The sequence below is a fragment of the Fragaria vesca genome, linkage group LG6, assembly GCF_000184155.1.
Source record: "Fragaria vesca subsp. vesca linkage group LG6, FraVesHawaii_1.0, whole genome shotgun sequence".
Taxonomy (NCBI): Eukaryota; Viridiplantae; Streptophyta; class Magnoliopsida; order Rosales; family Rosaceae; genus Fragaria; species Fragaria vesca.
The window spans coordinates 10,663,856-10,682,705 of record NC_020496.1 but is presented as its reverse complement, the minus strand read 5'-3'; the positions used below and the strand labels follow the sequence as shown (position 1 = coordinate 10,682,705).

Here is an 18,850-nt window from a genome sequence, read left to right as displayed (position 1 = left end):
AACACAGGATATTTAACATACATTAAACTATTTTAGGGATATTGAACCTCGTACATCAACATAGACTAACCATAAATGCTTGGTAGATAAGTAATTGCCCATACCTCTCGCATAGCACTAGGTCTCACTTTCATCCTGGCACTTTCAAAATCTTCAAAGGCCACTTTTAATTCTTCTTCATCATCATCTTGATTTGTTCCTTTAGAATGCAGAGACAAACAATTCTCTAAAGTAAACGCTAAGTGTGTGATAGATGAAGATGTGGTATCTGAGTAATCCTTTGACATGTCTGTTGAAGCTTCTAAGCAATCAGAAGTCATTAGACTGTTAGAACAATCTTCATAAGTACTGGATGCTCTGTGCAAATAATCATGTGGGTATCTACAACTGACATAACGCCTAAGAGAACTGAAAGCTGCCTCGTTGCAAAGGGCAGCTAGATCAGAGCCTACAAAACCATGTGTAGCATTAGCAAGTTGTTGGACTTGCACATCTGAAAGAAAGTGCTCCATTTCACCGACAAGAACATGTAGAATCTCAAGCCGTTGCTTGGGAGATGGCACCCCTGAATATCAGTTTCCAAAAGACAGAGATTAACTTGAGGTACAAAATGAAGAAAACAAGTTCTGATTACCAGTATCAATCAACTGACAGAAATCTTCATGAATTAATCGAACTACTCATAACAAATTCCATGTGAAAAAGTTTAACATGTAGAATATTAGATGGCTACATAATGTTCATCACTAGTGTAGAAACAATAGTATTGGAAAGTTTTGGCTATTACCCAAAAGCAAACAAATAAATACTACAGGAAAAAAAAAAATTACTCATGTTACCTAGTTCAATTTCCCTGTCAAGTCTTCCAGGTCGTCTGAGTGCAGGTTCAATACTATCAGGCTTGTTGGTAGCAGCAATTACAAGTACTCTTTCAGTTGTAGTAATCCCATCCATCAAATTCAGCAGTGTAGCAACCATTCTCAGGGATAGCTCTTCACCTCCCTCTTTCCTTGCAGGTGCAATTGCATCCAACTCATCAATGAATACCTGCAGACAGAATCCATTAGAGAGAAGGCAGACTAAATTTGCGAATGAAACAGCTAGTTTCTCAAAGGAAAAGCATTTGGTAATATAATCCAGTTACATAATTCAGTCATGATTAATACTCTTTTTCCAATTCCAAAAACAAAAAGAAATATAAAAAAAAAAAAAATTAAAACTACTGATATGTTGACATTATACATCCAATAAACATCACAGTAGCTTTTCTTTTCTTATTTTTGAAAAGAAACATATCTTTTATTTTTTATCAAATCATAAAAAATAGAGGAAAAATTGGACAAGATAGTTAGAGTAATAAGTAGGCTCAAGTGCCAACAAACTAGACTGGACAAAGAACCCTAAAATACAACGGCCATCCAATCTAAAAGAATAGAGGAAAGTGCCCAGAAACAGAGGCCCATACAGATGCCCACACCTAACATTACCACACCACGATACGCTTCAGTGTTAGTGTGAAAATTTGGACATATGGGCATCGATAACAAATAACTTTACCACCATGCATCGTCACCAAGTCTACCCCAAAATAATAACGACACCTTAATGGCAAAATTGTATGTTTGGACATATGGGGGCAGTATTACCATGAAAGTATGGACACAAAGGCATAATTCCATGTTTGCATAGATCAAATTAACTTTACCAGCATATGCATCACCACTAAGTCTACCCAGAACAGAATAATGATCCTTAAAATAAAGGGCGTGAAAACAAAAAGGGAGAAGAAACCTAACCACAGAAGGTGCAGCTTGGCTAGCTGAGTCAAAAACTTCACGTAGAGCTTGCTCACTTTTTCCATAGTACTGACTCACAACTTCAGGTCCATTGACAGAGAAAAAGTTGACACCAGCATCACGGGCACATAATCGAGCCAAAGAAGTCTTTCCCGTACCAGGTGGACCATGAAGAAGCACTCCCTTTGTAGGTCGTAAACCAAGACTAATTATAAGAAAGATATGCATGAATGAATATAATAAGAAAAAATGACAAAGTAATGAGAAATCAAAACCATGTTTTTCCACCAGGTGAAATGTGTTAACTGAACACAACAATTATAGTTTTTTAAAATCAGCTATATTTCTTCTATACAAATCGTATGATTAATGCATCAGAGGATATTGTACTACAATTTTGTTTTTTGATTTTTTTATATCTTAGAAAGTTGTAATCCCTCATTGTATAAATTTTCTAGTTACTTTATTAGAGTGTTGACTGGAAATTTCATCATTGGTGGTTGACATACACTGCTTACATTAACAAGTCATTAGATTCAAGGATGTCCTTATTTAGCAAGGGAAGCGCACCAGCAACTATTAGACATATTCATATACACCTAACATGTTAATTGTTTTATAACAAATGATTATTCCAACTAAAAGAAGTGGCTATAGGGTTTAATGATAATAGACTGTAGATAGCGCCCAAGGGCCAAGTTTAGTATGACAAGAAAAAATTAGATTTACAACACTACAAAGCATAAGGGGTTATATGAGTATCACATACCGTGACAAGGTGTCCATAGATGATGATATTATGATGTCCTTCAAAACTGCATATTCTTTTGACAGACCACCCAATCCTGATAATTCATCTCCTGTATTAGCTATAGCATCCTTGTATTGCACTGTAGAAAGATCTCTTCTTTTAGATTCCAGGTTTGATGGCAAATGAAAGCACACTTTTGTCTCCCGCTTCACTAGAAAAGCATCATTTACTTCGTCCACTAACTCAGAGGACTCATGAAGCAAATCACGATTAGCTTTATCATCTGATAACTTCTTAGCACCAATGACTCGAAGTAAACAATGCTGTGAAAGTACAGGAATAGTCACCAGATTTCCACGAAGTAAACAACGAGAATACAACCATGTAGTAGCACACGTCTGAAGAAGTCTTTTTGACGTGTCATCCCCAAACACCTCTTCAACATCAAAAGGTTCAACAAATGACTCATCCGGAGTGATTACACTTGATGCTGACTCCTCACGTCGAGCTGAAGCTAATGGGCTGCTATTAGAATAGCTAAGTTTCGATCGATTCAATGGTGTCTTAGGGGACGCAAGCACTCCATTCTCAGGCTGGTATAATGATTTTTCAGCAGATAGGTTTGTAGAGGTACTGTTCATAGTCAATCTACGGTTGGAATGGACTAGCTCCAAATTTAACTCTTTACAATCGGACACTAAGAGGCAATCTTTGGTACTTCGTGGTTTTTCTGTACCACTGAAAAGACCAGCTCGGACTGTATTTTGTATGGAATGGATAAATATGGTCCTGCCTGATGCAAGACAACCCATGGTGTTTGAAAGATTTGATGACAACCGTACCCCATTCTTTAAAACCTGAGATGAATACAACAACATAAGAAAAGAAACTGTCTTATGATAATGTGGATCCTGATTATTTCCATTCTCCAAAGTCCTAAAGGTATCACCTATTCCATAAGTTCAATTTTTTAATAAAAAATTCCATAAGTTAATGAACAAAGTTTTTTTTTTTTTATCCATGTTGCACCTGGCTAATTCAATACTAAGACTGTTTGATCCTGATTGCAATATATTGTTCAAAAGTTCAAATCTTACACGGTACAAGTGAAGTTTGGACTGATTCCTCTTACAATCACAAATACATAGTGGAGACCCCATTGGGAAACGGTTACACCACAGAAAAACAGTAACTCATAGCATATCAATGCATCAGGACTTTTTCATTTCTAATTCTTTTAGTAAACTGCTTATCCTGATTGTCATATCAAGTATAATTCTAGAGCAGAGAGAGAACATGAAGCAAAACAATAACTAGTTGTAACTCAAACCTTAGCAGACGGAAATATAGTTGCAAGAGCAAAGTAGTTCCCTGGTTCATCGTGATCCAACTGTTGGCAAGCCCCAACCCCGAAACGTCTAGCACATTCATCTGCTAATGTGCTGAGAGGAAAACTCTCCGAATATCTACTCTTCAAACACGGTAGCGAAACCTGCGAATCAAAACAGTTCACAAAAACAAAGCTCACTTAACCAAGATTGCTCCTAAAAGCTAAACAACAACAAACAAACACAGCAGCCAATAACATTACCGAAACAATGGAGCCAGGAGTGAAGGAATGGGAAACCATGGAAGGCTCAGAAAGCCAAACTTTACAGCCTTTGGGGGAGTCATCGACATCGGTGAGTTGGGCAATGAAGGCAGATTTGGCAATGAGAGATGGGTATTTGGTGGAAGCTTGTTCAAGACAGGAGGCAAAATTGACTTCATTGGGTTCGAAATCGAGAGACCCAGAAGAAGCAAAGCTGTCAGAGTTGGACAGCCTCGATTGGGGCTTTGAGTTCTTCTTGCCCTTTGAAGGCATCTCTGGTAGTAATAGAAGCAAATGAAATATAGTTTATAGAGTCGAAAACAGAGAAGAGAACCCAGAAAAAGCAATCAACTTTGGGATTGAGATTGAAGTAAAAGTAGAGTAAAGAATGAAGAAGGAGAGTATAGAAGTTACCCAGGAGCTTGGAGGAAGGACGCAGAGAGTTTCAAAGTTTGGACGCTGGGGTTTTAGGGGTCTCGGTTCAAAAGAGGAAAGGGTTTAGGGTCTTTATATAAATAAGGAAATAATAAAATTAAATATGTTACATAGCATATTAGCATATGATAACGGAAAATGCTTGCGTCCGAAATTCCGAACTAGTACATAATATTTGTTGTAAATTCATGAATTTAACAATTAAAAGTTGTTAACCGATAAAGTTCATCTTTTTCAGAAGTAAATGGAAAGAAAGATTGTTTGGTAAGTCGATTGCATTAACAAAGACTTTAATTTCAGCCAACGATGCGATGTGCAACGATGATTTTAAGGAAAATTCCATTATACTACTGTGAATTGTGAAAGCTAGCCAACGGACTGAGCAACCAAATATGTTTTGCAAATCAATTTCATAATTATTCAATTATGATAACAACTGAACGGTAGAGTTTTGTAACGGCCTTCAAATGAAAGAACCATGTCCATAGGCACGAGGGATCATGGAACCATGACATCCATTAATCTCAGCAAACTTTCTCTCAGAAAGATGATGATCAAGATTCATCACAGACAATGGTACTGAAAATATGGCAGGGCCATTCATCTTGTGGACTTGTTCTGTCACATTCTTTTTGAGCTCCTCCATTGCAACCTTCAACATCTGCAGCTCATCCAATCCAAGTCCCTCAATTGGCTTCTCCCACCAACAATCACTTGACTGCTCGCTGTCTTTACTCATCTTGTCAAGATCTTCTCCTCGCCTTTTCTGAGCCTCTAGTCGATCTTCAGTTGCGATTAGCTGCATATTGAGCTCATGTTCAACACTAGCCTTCTTGGGGTACAATGTTTGATGAATAGTAATGGGAAATGATGAAGGGCTTGGAGTAAGAAAACGACCAATGAGGGCCTTAACGCTAGGATGGCCGAAAGAGAAGGGCTTGTTTGAAGGAGAAAATACTACTATTGCAATCTCAACTCCACAAAGTGTGCAGAGCTCACTAGCCTTCTTGAAGAGTCCTGCACAACGTTTTGAGAAAGTGACTTGTAAATTACTCCTGTTTGGAATTTTGGTGATTGCTATCTTTTGGCGACCCTGCCTCGGCTTCTTGATCTGCATTTCCATAGTAGTAACTTGAATTTTGGAGGATAGACAATCAAAGACAGCTTTTGTTGTGTAGTTGGTCAACTTGTGATGGTGTTGGGGTGATACAGAAGCATGTATTTATACTAGTGCTCTTTAAGGAGCAAACTTATTGTCCAATGGGGACTTAATGCTCCATTTACCATATATGATTTCCACAAGATCTTCTGGAAGTTACGAATTCTTCTTACTTAATGATGGTCATACAATCAGAACTAATAACACATTTATGATAGACAATTTGACATGATCAGGTGACTGAAACAAAGAACTCTTGCTTCTTTAATTTGGGTTATTCTATTCATGCTCATTCAATTGCAAATCGTTCGATCTTTACTCCATTTATCAAGATCAATTCATTACTTTAACTGAAAAATAAAAGACTCCATTTTCTACTACAAATTTTTTTTTGATGTTCATGAACATATCACTTCGAGGTTTCAACCACCTCGTTAACCTTGAAATGTTCCATTTTTCCATTTTTCTTCATTTTTCCATTTGCTACATTCAGCTTAACATATCCTTGTGGAGGAGGCTGCACTACAGTCAAAAATCAGTACCAGATATTGGTCTAAGGGCTTCCACCTAGGACTCAATGAAGTGCATGATATCGATGTTAACATTGGAAAAGCAGGGAATTCATTTCAAAAGACCTTAGACTTGAGATTATTCATTTGCTAATCCTCCACATTATGATTACATAAAAGCTACTCCAGATCATCTTCAGCGTACGAAACAAGTAAAAGTAGGATAGGTTATAGGGTCTTGCAAGTAGATAGAACACTCAAATATGTTCTTTGGCTCTGTACTCATTAGTGTCGACTCTCGAGTAATAAGTTTGAGTCTTGACTTGGGAGGAATCCTCAATTGGAAGTAGGACACCAAAAACAAGCATCACTGTTCACTAGTACTATTACCAAACCAAGCAGGTAAATTGATGGTTATCTGGATAAAATCAGCTTTCAGGCTTTAAGCACCTCATCAAGCTTTCAAATGTTCCCTTGACTATCAATCAAGAAATTGGCAACAAGCATCAGAAGAAATGGAAGCCATTAATGACAAAGGCTCGTTGCTAGCCAGCGGTTAGTTTGGAACTCACATTAAGACCTAAAGAAAATTTGTTCTTACCAGTTGTTGAATATGACAAAGATGCTACTGTGAGTTGAATAGTAAATGCCCCCAAGCCATTCTTGTGGAGGATCTAACTTTAGTTTTGCTTATGTTTAGCTGCTGACCGAGCTTGGAGTCTAACTTTAGTTTTGCTTATGCCTAAGATAGGTGCTACGAGAGGATCTTGTGGAGTATTTGAGTAGTATTACGAACCAGATCTTCTGTTTCACACTTTCATGACAAGTATCTATTAAATTCATACCAAACAGCTGATAAACAAGATCACCCTCATGCATTTAGTATTCATTATGATGTAACTGCTCATTAAAGATTATAATATCATATAATTCTTTATATAGGCATATGGTTTATTGATGCAATGCCATAAGAATAAATATGCTTGCAAATTAAACTCATGGCTACATATCTACAATCATAAGTGAAAGACAGAACAATTATTAAGTGCTAGCAAGGTGCTAGCTTGTATCTGCCTTCCAAAGAAAGAAAAGCATTTAACTAAAAAAAAAGGAAATTTCAGAAAAAGCCATGTCCATAACCAAAGCTATAGGCACTAGGATGGATCATGGAACCATGTGATCCATTCTCAACAGCTTTTCTATCAGAAAGATGATGATCAGTTTGAAAACCATTCATCATTAAGAATGGTACCGAAGAATTGCAAGGGTCATTCATTTGGTGAACTTGTTCAGTCACATTCTTCTTGAGCTCCTCCATTGCAGCCTTCAATATCTGGAGCTCATCCAATCCAAGTTCCGCAATGGAGTTTTCCCACCAACACTGACTTGATCTCTTGCTGTCCTCACTCATCTTGTCAAGCGCTTCGCCTCGCTGTTTCTCAGCCTCCAAGCGACCTTGAATCTGCGTTAGCTGCATATTGAGCTTATGTTCAATACTAACCTCCCTGCAGTATGGAGCTTGATGAGTACTACTAGAAAATGATGAAGGGTTTGAAGTAAGAAAGCGGTCGATGAGGCTCTCAACACTAGGATGGCCGAAAGAGAATGGCTTGTTAGCCGGAGAAAAGACTACGATCACAATCTCAACTCCACAGAGTGTGCAGAGCTCACTAGCCTTTTTGAAGAGTCCTGAACAACGCTTTGAGAATGTGACTTGTAAGTTGATTCTATTTGGTATTTTGGCAATCGCAATCTTTTGGCGACCCTGGCTAGGCTTCTTGCTCTTCATCGCCATAGAAGAAACCTGGATTGTGAAGCAAGTATAATGAAAGAAATAGGGAAGCAATACTAATGCTAGCTTTTCTTTTCTTGCAGTGATGTTTTGGGGGGTATCCACACACAAACATGTATTTATACTAGTGCTCTTAAATTAGAACTTATGTTGGGCATAGTATGGTGAAATTTAGGTCTTAATGCTCAATCACAGTATATGATTATAACAGAAGATCTTTTGGAAGTTTCTTTTTTGCCAAGGAGATCTTTGGGAAGTTACAAATTCGTATTCACTTGGTAGATAATTACAGTGAAAACTAATAAACCCCATTATGATCGGCAAAATACAGACTCATAGAGTTAATATTAGAAGTCAATGTGAACCACCTGCAAACACCCTTGTGCTAGCTTGCAACTAACTGAAATAAAGAGCCTATTGTCTTTCAGGTTAATCTCCTGCTGGTTCTTCTCATTTATCAAAAGTAAAAGGCAACGAGGTTCATTTCATGTCGATCTTTATTCCATATATATTTCTTTAAAGCATTATCAACGATGCACGCACACAAATGACACAATCTATTTAGTCCCATAGTTCATACAGTGTGAATAAATTCAGGCATATCATCCCAAATCCTCATGCTGTAAGACAAAATTGTAAAGATAATCTATCTCGGAAAAACCACCCTTGTCTTCCGAATAACTATAGACTTGCATTGTCAATGACCAAGAGAAGCAACAAGATTTAGTGTGAATATTGATTCTAGAAAGAAGAGAACTGCACATGCCTGGAAAAGTTTGAGATGTTGTATAGTACAACCTTTCTTTTATAACTCAGCAGTATCACAAAATTTCTGAACAGCTCAACTTAAACAGACAAATCACAAAGTTTAAGATGAGATATTGTGAAATTTACTATCACAGATAATCGCTTTGACACGCAAATAAGGATTTACATGTCATCATACTTTGCAGGCTAAGTGGCTAACTTAAACATGTAGCTAGAAGATAGAACATGGACACCGCATGCAACGAGGTACTTCAATGAAGTTACGAAGTAGATTGCTCAACTAAATCCAGTTGACTATGAGAACCATACACTAAACCGCCAAACTTTGTCCATGGAATTTCAAATGAAGTGAAGAAATACTAAGAAAGTAACATTGTACTTTCCAGGTTCCATACATTTTGCAGCAGACAACTTTTGAGTAAAGGACATGCTAGTTCTATACTAACTAGGATTTCATTGGGCGAGCTAGAGGCCTCCAAAGTCCCAGCCTATACTTGTGGGTGTATTTCAAGATCAGCTTCCTCTGCCAAACAGAAATCAGATAACAAAGCTTAATAAGTTTCATGTTGGACAATTGAAGCAAAACGTACTCATGAAATTAAACCACCAAAGGTACTCATGGAATTTTTTGCATTCATTCCAATGATAAAGAATGCATAAAAGATTACTGAATCTGATCCAAAGCAAACAAGAATGAGCATACCAAAGCTCTATCTTGGTTACAGATACCATAGCCCAAGTATAGCTTGAATTTTATACCTTCCTAATGTAATAACTACTGTTAAGGGAAAACAAAATTCAAAGAGCTAAAACAAAAGATGGTGTGTTTGTGCGCATAAAGTAAGTGACATAGAGTTGAGAGGGATTACTTGTTTGACAGGGATGCCAAGTTTCTTCAGTCTGAGAGTACGGGTGACGAGCAGCTTCTGAATGTCACCAATCTCAGATTCAATTTTGGCCACATGAGCTTCCACCCCTTTGCCTATTCCATTTAAAAACTCCGGTATCCCAACTTTCTCTGAAAGAAAACAACCAGCAAACCACAAATTCAGATTTCCCATTGACTTGAACCATTCTTTAGATGTATAATTTCTAACAGAACTTCACTTCTACGAGAAGCTCATTAGTTTGAAACCCCCCATTTCACGTCTAAAACAACTAAGCTGTGCTCATAAACTATAACTTTCTGGATACCAGATCACATTTCTTTCTAAATAGGAACAAAATGCTCAAAGAGAACCCAAACGTGTTAGGAACAAAATTCCTGATTGAGCCCTTATATCCCAAACTTCCTCAGCAACCAAAAGCGAAAGGACATAAGCATAACAAACCTCATCCACATTTCTCATTCTCTATTTGGGTCGCTGGCCTATAAATTACACTACCTCTATCAAATCCTAAGTAAAGAGCACCACAAAATCCCATTTTCTAAGCATCCAAAACAATATCTCCACTGTCATCAAATACCTGCCTCATCTACACACACCCATAATGTCTTTTTATTTCTGAATAAATGCGAATCTGGAAAATCCTAAAGCCCAGAATTTTATTTCCAATCATTCTGGCAACGTTATATGAAAGACAAAGAAGCAATACATTGGTACTAAACCCAGAACGTGAAAACACAACGAAAAAAACAAGATCCTTAGCTTACCCAAGTAAGGAGTTGATTTGGTGGAGAATCTGGCGAGCCCAGTTGTTGAATGCGGAGTCAAAATTGCTCTGGTGTGGAACAGTGTTTGCCTCCAAGCCATCTTTCTGTTGAGTACAAAGACAAAAGCTCTGAACTCAATTTATCGAAATGGATGAAGACCCATATTTCTTAGACAAACATGAATCAATCACAAGTGAGATGTAGCTCAATCAGAACATACCTGATAAGGTGCCGAAGGAGACTGCGAACTGAAAGACTCTGGGGGGCTTTGGCTGGGTTTTACCACCTCAACCCTCTTTCATTTGCGCAATAAAAAAATACAAATACAAATAAAAACAAAAAAAGCCTTTGTAATGACGTAAATAACTTTATATTTTTAATTTTAATTTTTTCATTGAGCAGATGTATTTATCTATAGTTCTATACTAGCTAGGTTAACTGCTTGAGCAGATTATATATCATCTCCTCAAAAAGAGCAGATGATTGTTAATATCCTCCAACCAGCCATGAAAGGTTGCAAAAGAAAATCCCGGTCGTCTTTGGTTAGACAATTACCCTCTACTGATCATACTCATCGCTCTATAGTTACAAGGAGACAACAAAAATCCATGAATACTAATATCAATCATCTCCCCGATGATACATTGGTTGAAATCTTTTATCGATCTACTTGATCGCTACAAATCTGTAGCTCAATGCAAGCGTTGGTTCAATCTCATGTCCCATCCTTCTTTCGTTAGCGCCTTTTTGAGTCGACTCAACGGTGGTAAGCATTATTCACCAATTCATCAACATTCTCTCCTCGACAGTAGTGGAGTCGAATTCCTTGGAAGGTTGTCATCTTCAACCGAACCGCTAACTCCATTGTTCGAAAGAATCATGAGTTGTCATGGTTTGGAAACAAAGCCAGATATTATAGGCAGTTACAATGACTTGATTCTGTGCAGCGTTAGCATCTTGGATCAACATGACTACTTCTTTGTTCAACATGACTGCTACTTCATCTGCAATCCATGCACGAGTCCAATGTGTTCCTGTTCCACCACCTCCTCAAGTCTACAAGCACAAGTACACGCCAGTAGGATCCATCTGCGATCTTCCCTGCTGTAACTTTAGGCCAACAGGCGATCAGGGAGGAAGTACCTTCCATCTTAATGCTGAGTATAGGTGCAGGGTGGTGGGGATTACTTTGTCGTGAGGATCAGATGCTCACACTTATGAATGAATTTAAAGCGCAGATCTTCACTTCTGAGACGGGTGAATGGATAGAGACAATTGTATCGTTCCCGTCACCCTTTTGTTTTGTTCATATGATTCATTCCATAAGCTATGCTAACAAGGGAAAGCTATATTTGGGTGGCCATACAAATGGTGTGGAGAATTTTCTCATCGGATTAAATCCTTTCGCAATCAACAAAAGCAACAACACTAGTTTGTCTAATACTAATATTATTGATCAGAGCAACTCTTGTTTCATAGCATTAGGGCAGAATGCAAATCAGGGTTTTCGGTTTTGACCTGTAGGAGTGTACAAAGGGTGTTTGCGGATGTACCAGTATGACAGTGGAACACGTAATCTATATGTGGTGGACTTGAAGGATGAACAAGTGCTTCTGGATCAGATTTGGGTTTATACACTGATGGAAGAGATTATTCCAAGTCCTGATACTGTGGTCACAATTAAAGGTTTCGACCCAGATAATGATCGATGATATCTTGTATCTAGTCAGAAGAATTCGTAGAAAGAAAGAGATTCTTAAGTGCAGTATTGGTACATGGTCGACGGTTGCTAGTGGTGGCTTGTACCCAATTGCTGTTCCATGGTGGCCGACACCGGTTCCTACACTAGCACAACACTGACTCACCCTCTCTACGTCCCCAGTTTTAAGCTCCAGGCCACACAAGCTTGCTCAAACATATGAATTTTGAGCTCATTTTTGAAATAACTTCAGTGCATTATCTGGAATTGCTGTTGTTAGCATATTTGCTCGTCTTGATTTATTGCTAGAACCTTATTTATGAATAAATAGCTATCTGATTTTAGCTTTTTGCATTCGAAGTTTTCTTTCGTAGAGTAAAGAATAGCCGTTATGGGCAGATGAGCTTGTTTTGAAGTAGACAGTGTTGATGGAACCCCCATAACACACAGATTGGGAAATGATTCAATTCACTAGGGAGAACCACTATATGAGACATAAGGTATCACATGAAGGAAAACTTTCTCAGAAATTTTTTGCTTCAGAGACCCTTGACTTCTGTGAATAATTTTTTCACTTCAGGTTGAAGCACAAAGCAAAACCAACTATTATGATCTCTGATATCAAATTTGGCTAAGGAGAGGCTTAATTTACCAGCCATACTATGATACTAACATAGGCATGAAGCATAATACTTTAGCCTCTGAGCAATGGCATTCCAAAATGGCATGCCTCCTAGGCGCTTTTACAATCAATGTCTCAGATATTGGCATCCTCCTATGTGGGATAGACAATCTGCCAATGAGAGGCATTTGTACTTTGAACGGCACCTCCCTACTCTCTCAAGTGAGACACAAGACCTCCATATCAAGTACTTGAAAGCTTAATTAAGTTACTGCAACTCTTCCAGATCATTATAGAACAGTTAGAACTTAGAAGATTAGGACGAGAGAGTGGTATATAGTGTGAACATGTGGCTATTTGCCTTTTCTTTTCGATTTAATATTTAGTCCTCTCATAATTATAGAATTATGCCTTTTCTTTTCCATTTAGTACCTGGTCCTCTCATAATTATAGCATTATTTGTATCCATTTGTTAAAGATATTATAATTTGGTCAAGTGAAATTTGATTGTGTTAAGTCTCTTTCGATAGGATTGATCATTGATGCAACTGGTTGAGTTTGGTTGAATCTGTTCATCACTATCACTATTTATTCATAAATTCATCATAGATAATCGTATCAAATGTATAAGGAAAACCTGGTTTCAGGAATGTTTAGATCCAGAAAACTCGACTTACATTTTGACGAAACTTCAGTAAATCATAATGATCGATATGGTTGGTTATATATGCTTAAGATGTCAAAGAGCATAATGCCTAACGGATGCAAATTTGCTCCCCACCCATACTTCCCCACCCTCATCCCCACCCACCTAGTTGAATGCCACATGTCATGTCTTTTAATTACTTTAACCATGGTTAACAACATTTATGTATAACAATATATTATATTATCTTTTACTTTAAATTACTTTTTTTTTCTTTTTCTAAACAAAATAACAAAGCCTAACAAATCTCTCCTTAAGATCGATCATCAAAAATATATAACGTCTCGGCGACATATTTGAAAATACCCTCTCAGATCATAGAACAATCTCACACTTGAAACAAAGTGATTGAAGTACAAGCAATCATCTCCTCTATATATAGATTGCTATTGAATTATCGATTCAAATAAATAAGTTCTTGCATATACATACCCGAATTTGCAGTAGCATTCAAACACTTAAAAAAAAAAAATTAGGCACTAGCATTTATGCTAACAAAAAATTAGGAGTAGGATTCAGACGCTAAAAAAATAAAATTGGAAAGCGATACAAGGAGAAAGAAGAAACCCAGTGACCTGAGTCGATAACAATGACACTAGGAGGAGTCCTAATAAATTTGTTAGACTTTGTTAAATTGTTTAGAAAAAGAAAAAAAAGTGATTAGAGTAAATTTAGGAGATGATTCTCAAAAAAAAAAAAGTAAATATAGGAGATAATATAATTTGTTGTTATAAATGAATGTTGTTAACTATGGTTAGTGTGATTAAAAGATAGGACATGTGGCGTTCAACTAGGTGGGTGGGGAAGTATGGGTGGGGAGCAAATTTGCATCCAATGGACAACAATGATATCACAAATCAAACAAATTTATTTTTTCCTGCATTTGAGTCTGTTGAATGAGAATGAGACAAGGAACTGATTGCTGGAACAATTTCCTTACCTCTGGGGCCATCATATGCGGCAAAATAGAAGCATAACTCCGCTCTTTGTCTGTCCTGTTCGACGATGAAAAGAGTTGGCTGGACCGGCAGAGCACCAAGGCTGGGTAGGTTGAGCAGATGAGATCAGAAAGAGAGGAAAATTTTGCAGTAAGATAAATTATAGCACTTCTATAAAAAAGAAAAAAATGGACTCTGTCATTCATATAGAGGAGAAACGTAAAAGAGCCATTGTCATACATTTTCAACCATTCTTGTTCTGATTTCTGAAGTCCAACTACAGTTTGGTCTTTTGTATAAATATGTATAGGTTCATCAAGTTCTCTGGTATCGAAGCCGGGGCGATCCATCTTTATTGTACAATGTTAATAATTTGGTGATTCAAAACTCAAGATTCACAGTTACTCTGTGGAAAGTCATCTAACTTAACAAAGCAAAAGGCTAGTGGAATCGTCACAACCCCAGAGTGGATCATCACACTCAACAAAGGCAACAAAATGAACCAGCTTTGCTTATTTCTGGAAACAAAATATATAGTTTCAGATACATGCAGTTGCATTTTGAATGAAAACGATGTTTCAAAATGAACTTGATCAAAAAGTTAAAAAGAGAGAGAAGAATAGAAAAGGAAAACACAAGTCTCCCTGTTATCTCACCATATTTTTTTTGAATAATAAGAATGGTGTCAACAGACCTTTGCTAGCTGCATGCATTAGCTCCATATCAAGATTCAAAACTGGTGTTATCTGAAAACACAGGTAATATATTAATAGATATATTAATTCAAGCCCCAACTAGCAAGTTATTAATATTGTAGACTAACATTACTGCCTGGAAAAGTATCAGTTCAGAGGGAAAACCACTGATTACAAGCAAGCACTACACATGTTCTAATCAATCAAATGTAAACTCGGAATAGAAATTTCTTCAAGGCCACCACAGATAATACTGATAACTGGAAACAAATTTAGTGAATAATGAATCCTATATAGAAAACAAAGTCAAAAACAACCAAGTGTCAGCCATGGAAGGAGGAAAAAGCAAAAAAAAGAAAAGAAACAAAAAATCTAACTTAGCAGATATAGGAGATTCAATTTAACTCAAATGAAAGCCCTACCTTGCTCATAAAGATGTACTATATATTGCACACACCACAGATTCGCCAGGGATGCTATTTAAAATTTAAAAAATGACATATGTGCACACAGAAGACAGATGATAATGGCCAATTGAGAAAAAATGTCACCAAAAGTCCCCACAGGAGCAAAGCCCATCTCTAAAATGATGGAACCTGCTCGAGTCTCTAACTGTTATTTCCCTCCCAACAATCTTCGTGATCACTTTGATTGCAGCATGGCAATCTGTGCAAGCTCGTAAATTCTTCATCACCACTATAGGTGAACCTTCTGGTGTGCTGATCAATGCAAATGCAATTGCTAAGCGTTCACTGTGATATTTGAGAGACTCCAGTTTTCTATCCTCATCTTCATTGTGAAGGGCACAACTTGGGTCAGCTTTGTATCCTTCCTTTTCCATCTCCTTCGCCAACTCATCAATTTTTGACATAATTTTTCCACTCTCTGGATGGCTATTATTATTCACTGTAAATACATGAATCTTGTGTTTGATTTCTACCCAACTATACGCTGTAACCTTTCTCACTCCCCTCTCCCTCATCGCCTTCTTCACCTCCCTCAAACTCTCCCACTCACCTGTTTCTGCATAAATGTTTGACATGTTGACATAAGCAGCTGCGTCCCTAAGCTCGGCCATATTGAAAAGTCTGTTTGCGGCTCTCTCTGCCAACTCTTGATTCTTATGAATTCTGCATGAGTTTAGAACAGATGACCACATAATCTCATCGGGCTCAAATGGCATTCCAGCCATTAATTTCTCTGCTTCATGAAATCTCCCACTTCGACACAGCACATCCACCATTGCTGCATAGTGTTCTCTCTTTGGAACAATGTTAGAGTTATGCATCAAGGAGTTGAAGTAATGTAGTCCTTCTTCAACAAGCCCACAGTGGCTACAAGCAACTAAAGCACTCAAGAAGCTAACCGAGTCTGGTGCAAAACCTGACTGAACCATCCATTCAAATGATCTAAGAGTCCCTTTTCCGTCACCATTTTGTGCATAAGCTGAGATCAGGGCATTCCAACATACAACATTTCTCTTTGGCATCTCTTGAAATGTCTGAAGAGCATCTTTCATGGACCCACATTTCGCATACATATCTAGAAGTGCACTTGCAGGAAACACGTTGCAAATGAATCCTAATGTGATGACTGATGAGTGTAACTGCTTTCCTAGTGAGAGTGAAGCCAAATTTGCTGAGGCTCTTAAGATGCTTGCGAAAGTGGCCTGGTCAGGACTAATATTTTCTCTGCGCATCTCATTGTACAGTTCCAGGCCATCTTCATGAAGTCCCTTCTGAACATATGCTGAAATGAGCGCAGTCCATGAAACCGTACTTCTGTCAGCCATACTTGCAAATATTCTTCTGGCTTCGGTAAATTTGCCACATTTGCCATACATGTCAACCAAAGAATTTCCAACCTGAGATTCTGAGTCAGCTGTTGCTGCAATGGCCTGGGAATGGATCTGTCTGCCCACATTTATGTTCATAGTATTCGCTGCAATGCTCAACAGGGTTGCAAAAGGGAATTGCTTGCGGTCATTTTTGGTAAACTGCAATTTACGGAAAAAACCAAGTGCCTCTTTAAATTGCCCATCCCATACATAGGAGGAGATGATTATATTGTAAGAAACACAATCTAACTCTGGCATCTCAAAAAAAAGTTTCCTTGCTTCAACCACATAGTCATGCTTTGAGTAGAAATCGAGCAATGCATTTCCCACAAAAACATTCCCAATAAAATTAGTCTTAATCACAGAACCATGAATCTGTTGCCCAAGCACAATGTCATCTAAACCGATACCGGCACAAAGTACTGCTGCAAATGTAAATTCAGAAGGCATGTATCCCAGATTTTGCATTTCAGCAAAGAGCTTAATAGCAACTTCATTCAAGCCATCTTTCGAGTACCCTGTTATCAAGGCATTGAATGTAATAGCATCTCTCTCTGGCATTTCCTCGAAAAGCCGAAAAGCAAAATCCAGGCAATGTGATTTGCAGTAGGAATCAACCAAAGAATTGCAGACCATGAGTGTAGAATGGTATCCCAACTTAATAATATGAGAATGAACCTGAACTACTTCCTTTGTAGCATCCATGTTGCTGCATCCAGATAAGAGAGTAGCAAAAGTCACATAATCCGGCTCAGTTCCCCACCTATGCATCTCGGCGTAAAGTTTAAATGCTCCACGGTATTGACCAGCTTGCGAATACCCACCTATCAATATTGTCCATGTTACAGCTGTACGCTCAACCATGCTATCAAGCAACTCTCTAGCCTTAGAAAGACTGCCACAGTTGACATAACTGGAAATCATCAGGTTTACTGAGAAAGTGTTTTTCTGAGGCATTTGCTCAAACACCTGTCGTGCTCGAGATACCTCGCCACGTTTTAACAAGTTCTGGAGCTGAAAATTAGAGTGGTAAGTATTGGGATCAAAGCCCGTCTTGATGATGCGGGCATCTACGAAACTTGGGGGGTTAAGGTGGAAACTGAGGAGTCCTATCGGTTTTGGGGATTCAGTGACTCTTAAACTTGCACAATGTTTGATCAGGTTCAATCTAAATGCTGTCATAGGCTAAACTGCGGACAAAAGCAATCACATTTTAGCAAACAGATTGTAAAGCACAACTCTTTTATTGCAATGAAATTCAAAACAGTGAGCATTGATAAGTGTAGATTACATAGGCCAGATTACATAGACACCAAATTCTCAGCAACCAAAAGGGCATAACAAACTGAATTCAGTTCTCTTTATTATATTTCGAATCAGTATGGCCTATAAAGTTTGAGGCTTTATCAAAAGCAACATACATAGCACTATAAAGTGCATACCCCCGAATCTAATTTGGTTGTTTAGTTCCATCCAAACAAAACCTCCAATCCAAAAGAGCTACTTAACTGCATAAACAATGTCTCTGAAGAAATGCATAAAACCCAGAACTTTCTTTTCAATCATTTCAAGAACTGAAACAAAGACGAAAATCCATAAAGCGATAGTGCTTAAACCGTAAAAGGAAGAATCTATGCTTACATAATAATGGGTTTGATTCGGTGGAGAATCTGAGGAGCTCAGTTGTTGAATAGGGTGAGAACAGAACTTGGCTCCGAACTATGTGTCTGTGGAAGGGTAAGCACAAAGAGTGAATTCAGTTGTCCCAAACTTGTGCGAACACCCATGTTAGGTGTGGCTCCATGTATTTACCTTATGAGCTGCCCAGTTGAGACTTGAGACTGATCGAGGGACAGAAAGTTGCGACTGGGTTTAACCACCCAAAACCCTTTAAATTT

At 37.9% G+C, this 18,850-nt stretch overlaps 5 protein-coding genes across 6 annotated transcripts in view; all 5 read right to left on the bottom strand.

The window, feature by feature from the left end:
* LOC101313442 (calmodulin-interacting protein 111-like) overlaps nucleotides 1–4,411 on the bottom strand; it is a 6,074-nt gene extending 1,663 nt beyond the window's left edge. The window contains exons 1-6 of the mRNA XM_004305228.1: nucleotides 4,119–4,411; nucleotides 3,878–4,013; nucleotides 2,566–3,404; nucleotides 1,797–2,001; nucleotides 840–1,047; nucleotides 105–565 (exon numbers count right to left, since the gene is read on the bottom strand). Coding sequence (XP_004305276.1) covers nucleotides 105–565; nucleotides 840–1,047; nucleotides 1,797–2,001; nucleotides 2,566–3,404; nucleotides 3,878–4,013; nucleotides 4,119–4,411 — 2,142 coding nt within the window. The remainder of the gene's footprint in view (nucleotides 1–104; nucleotides 566–839; nucleotides 1,048–1,796; nucleotides 2,002–2,565; nucleotides 3,405–3,877; nucleotides 4,014–4,118) is intronic.
* A 625-nt stretch (nucleotides 4,412–5,036) lies between these two features.
* On the bottom strand, nucleotides 5,037–5,696 carry LOC101313146 (agamous-like MADS-box protein AGL61-like). Its single transcript, XM_004305227.1, has one exon. It carries the CDS (start codon nucleotides 5,694–5,696, stop codon nucleotides 5,037–5,039), a length of 660 nt encoding a protein of 219 aa, XP_004305275.1.
* A 1,662-nt stretch (nucleotides 5,697–7,358) lies between these two features.
* On the bottom strand, nucleotides 7,359–8,030 carry LOC101312855 (agamous-like MADS-box protein AGL61-like). The gene has a single exon (XM_004305226.1). It carries the CDS (start codon nucleotides 8,028–8,030, stop codon nucleotides 7,359–7,361), a length of 672 nt encoding a protein of 223 aa, XP_004305274.1.
* Nucleotides 8,031–8,800: 770 nt separating this feature from the next.
* LOC101308885 lies at nucleotides 8,801–10,882 on the bottom strand. Of its 2 annotated transcripts, XM_004302824.1 has the most exons (4): nucleotides 10,676–10,882; nucleotides 10,456–10,559; nucleotides 9,671–9,819; nucleotides 8,801–9,324 (listed from the first exon to the last, which is right to left on the bottom strand). In XM_004302824.1, exons 2-4 carry the CDS (start codon nucleotides 10,553–10,555, stop codon nucleotides 9,247–9,249), a joined length of 327 nt encoding a protein of 108 aa, XP_004302872.1. In that variant the 5' UTR covers nucleotides 10,556–10,559; nucleotides 10,676–10,882; the 3' UTR covers nucleotides 8,801–9,246. The 2 variants fall into 2 exon arrangements, with proteins under 2 accessions (XP_004302872.1, XP_004302873.1); XM_004302825.1 differs by lacking the exon at nucleotides 10,676–10,882 and having other exon boundaries at nucleotides 10,456–10,640.
* Nucleotides 10,883–15,662: 4,780 nt separating this feature from the next.
* Nucleotides 15,663–18,134, bottom strand: LOC101312565 (putative pentatricopeptide repeat-containing protein At2g01510-like). The gene has a single exon (XM_004305225.1). The coding sequence runs from the start codon at nucleotides 18,132–18,134 to the stop codon at nucleotides 15,663–15,665; it is 2,472 nt and encodes an 823-aa protein (XP_004305273.1).
* Between the last annotated feature and the right edge of the window lie 716 nt (nucleotides 18,135–18,850).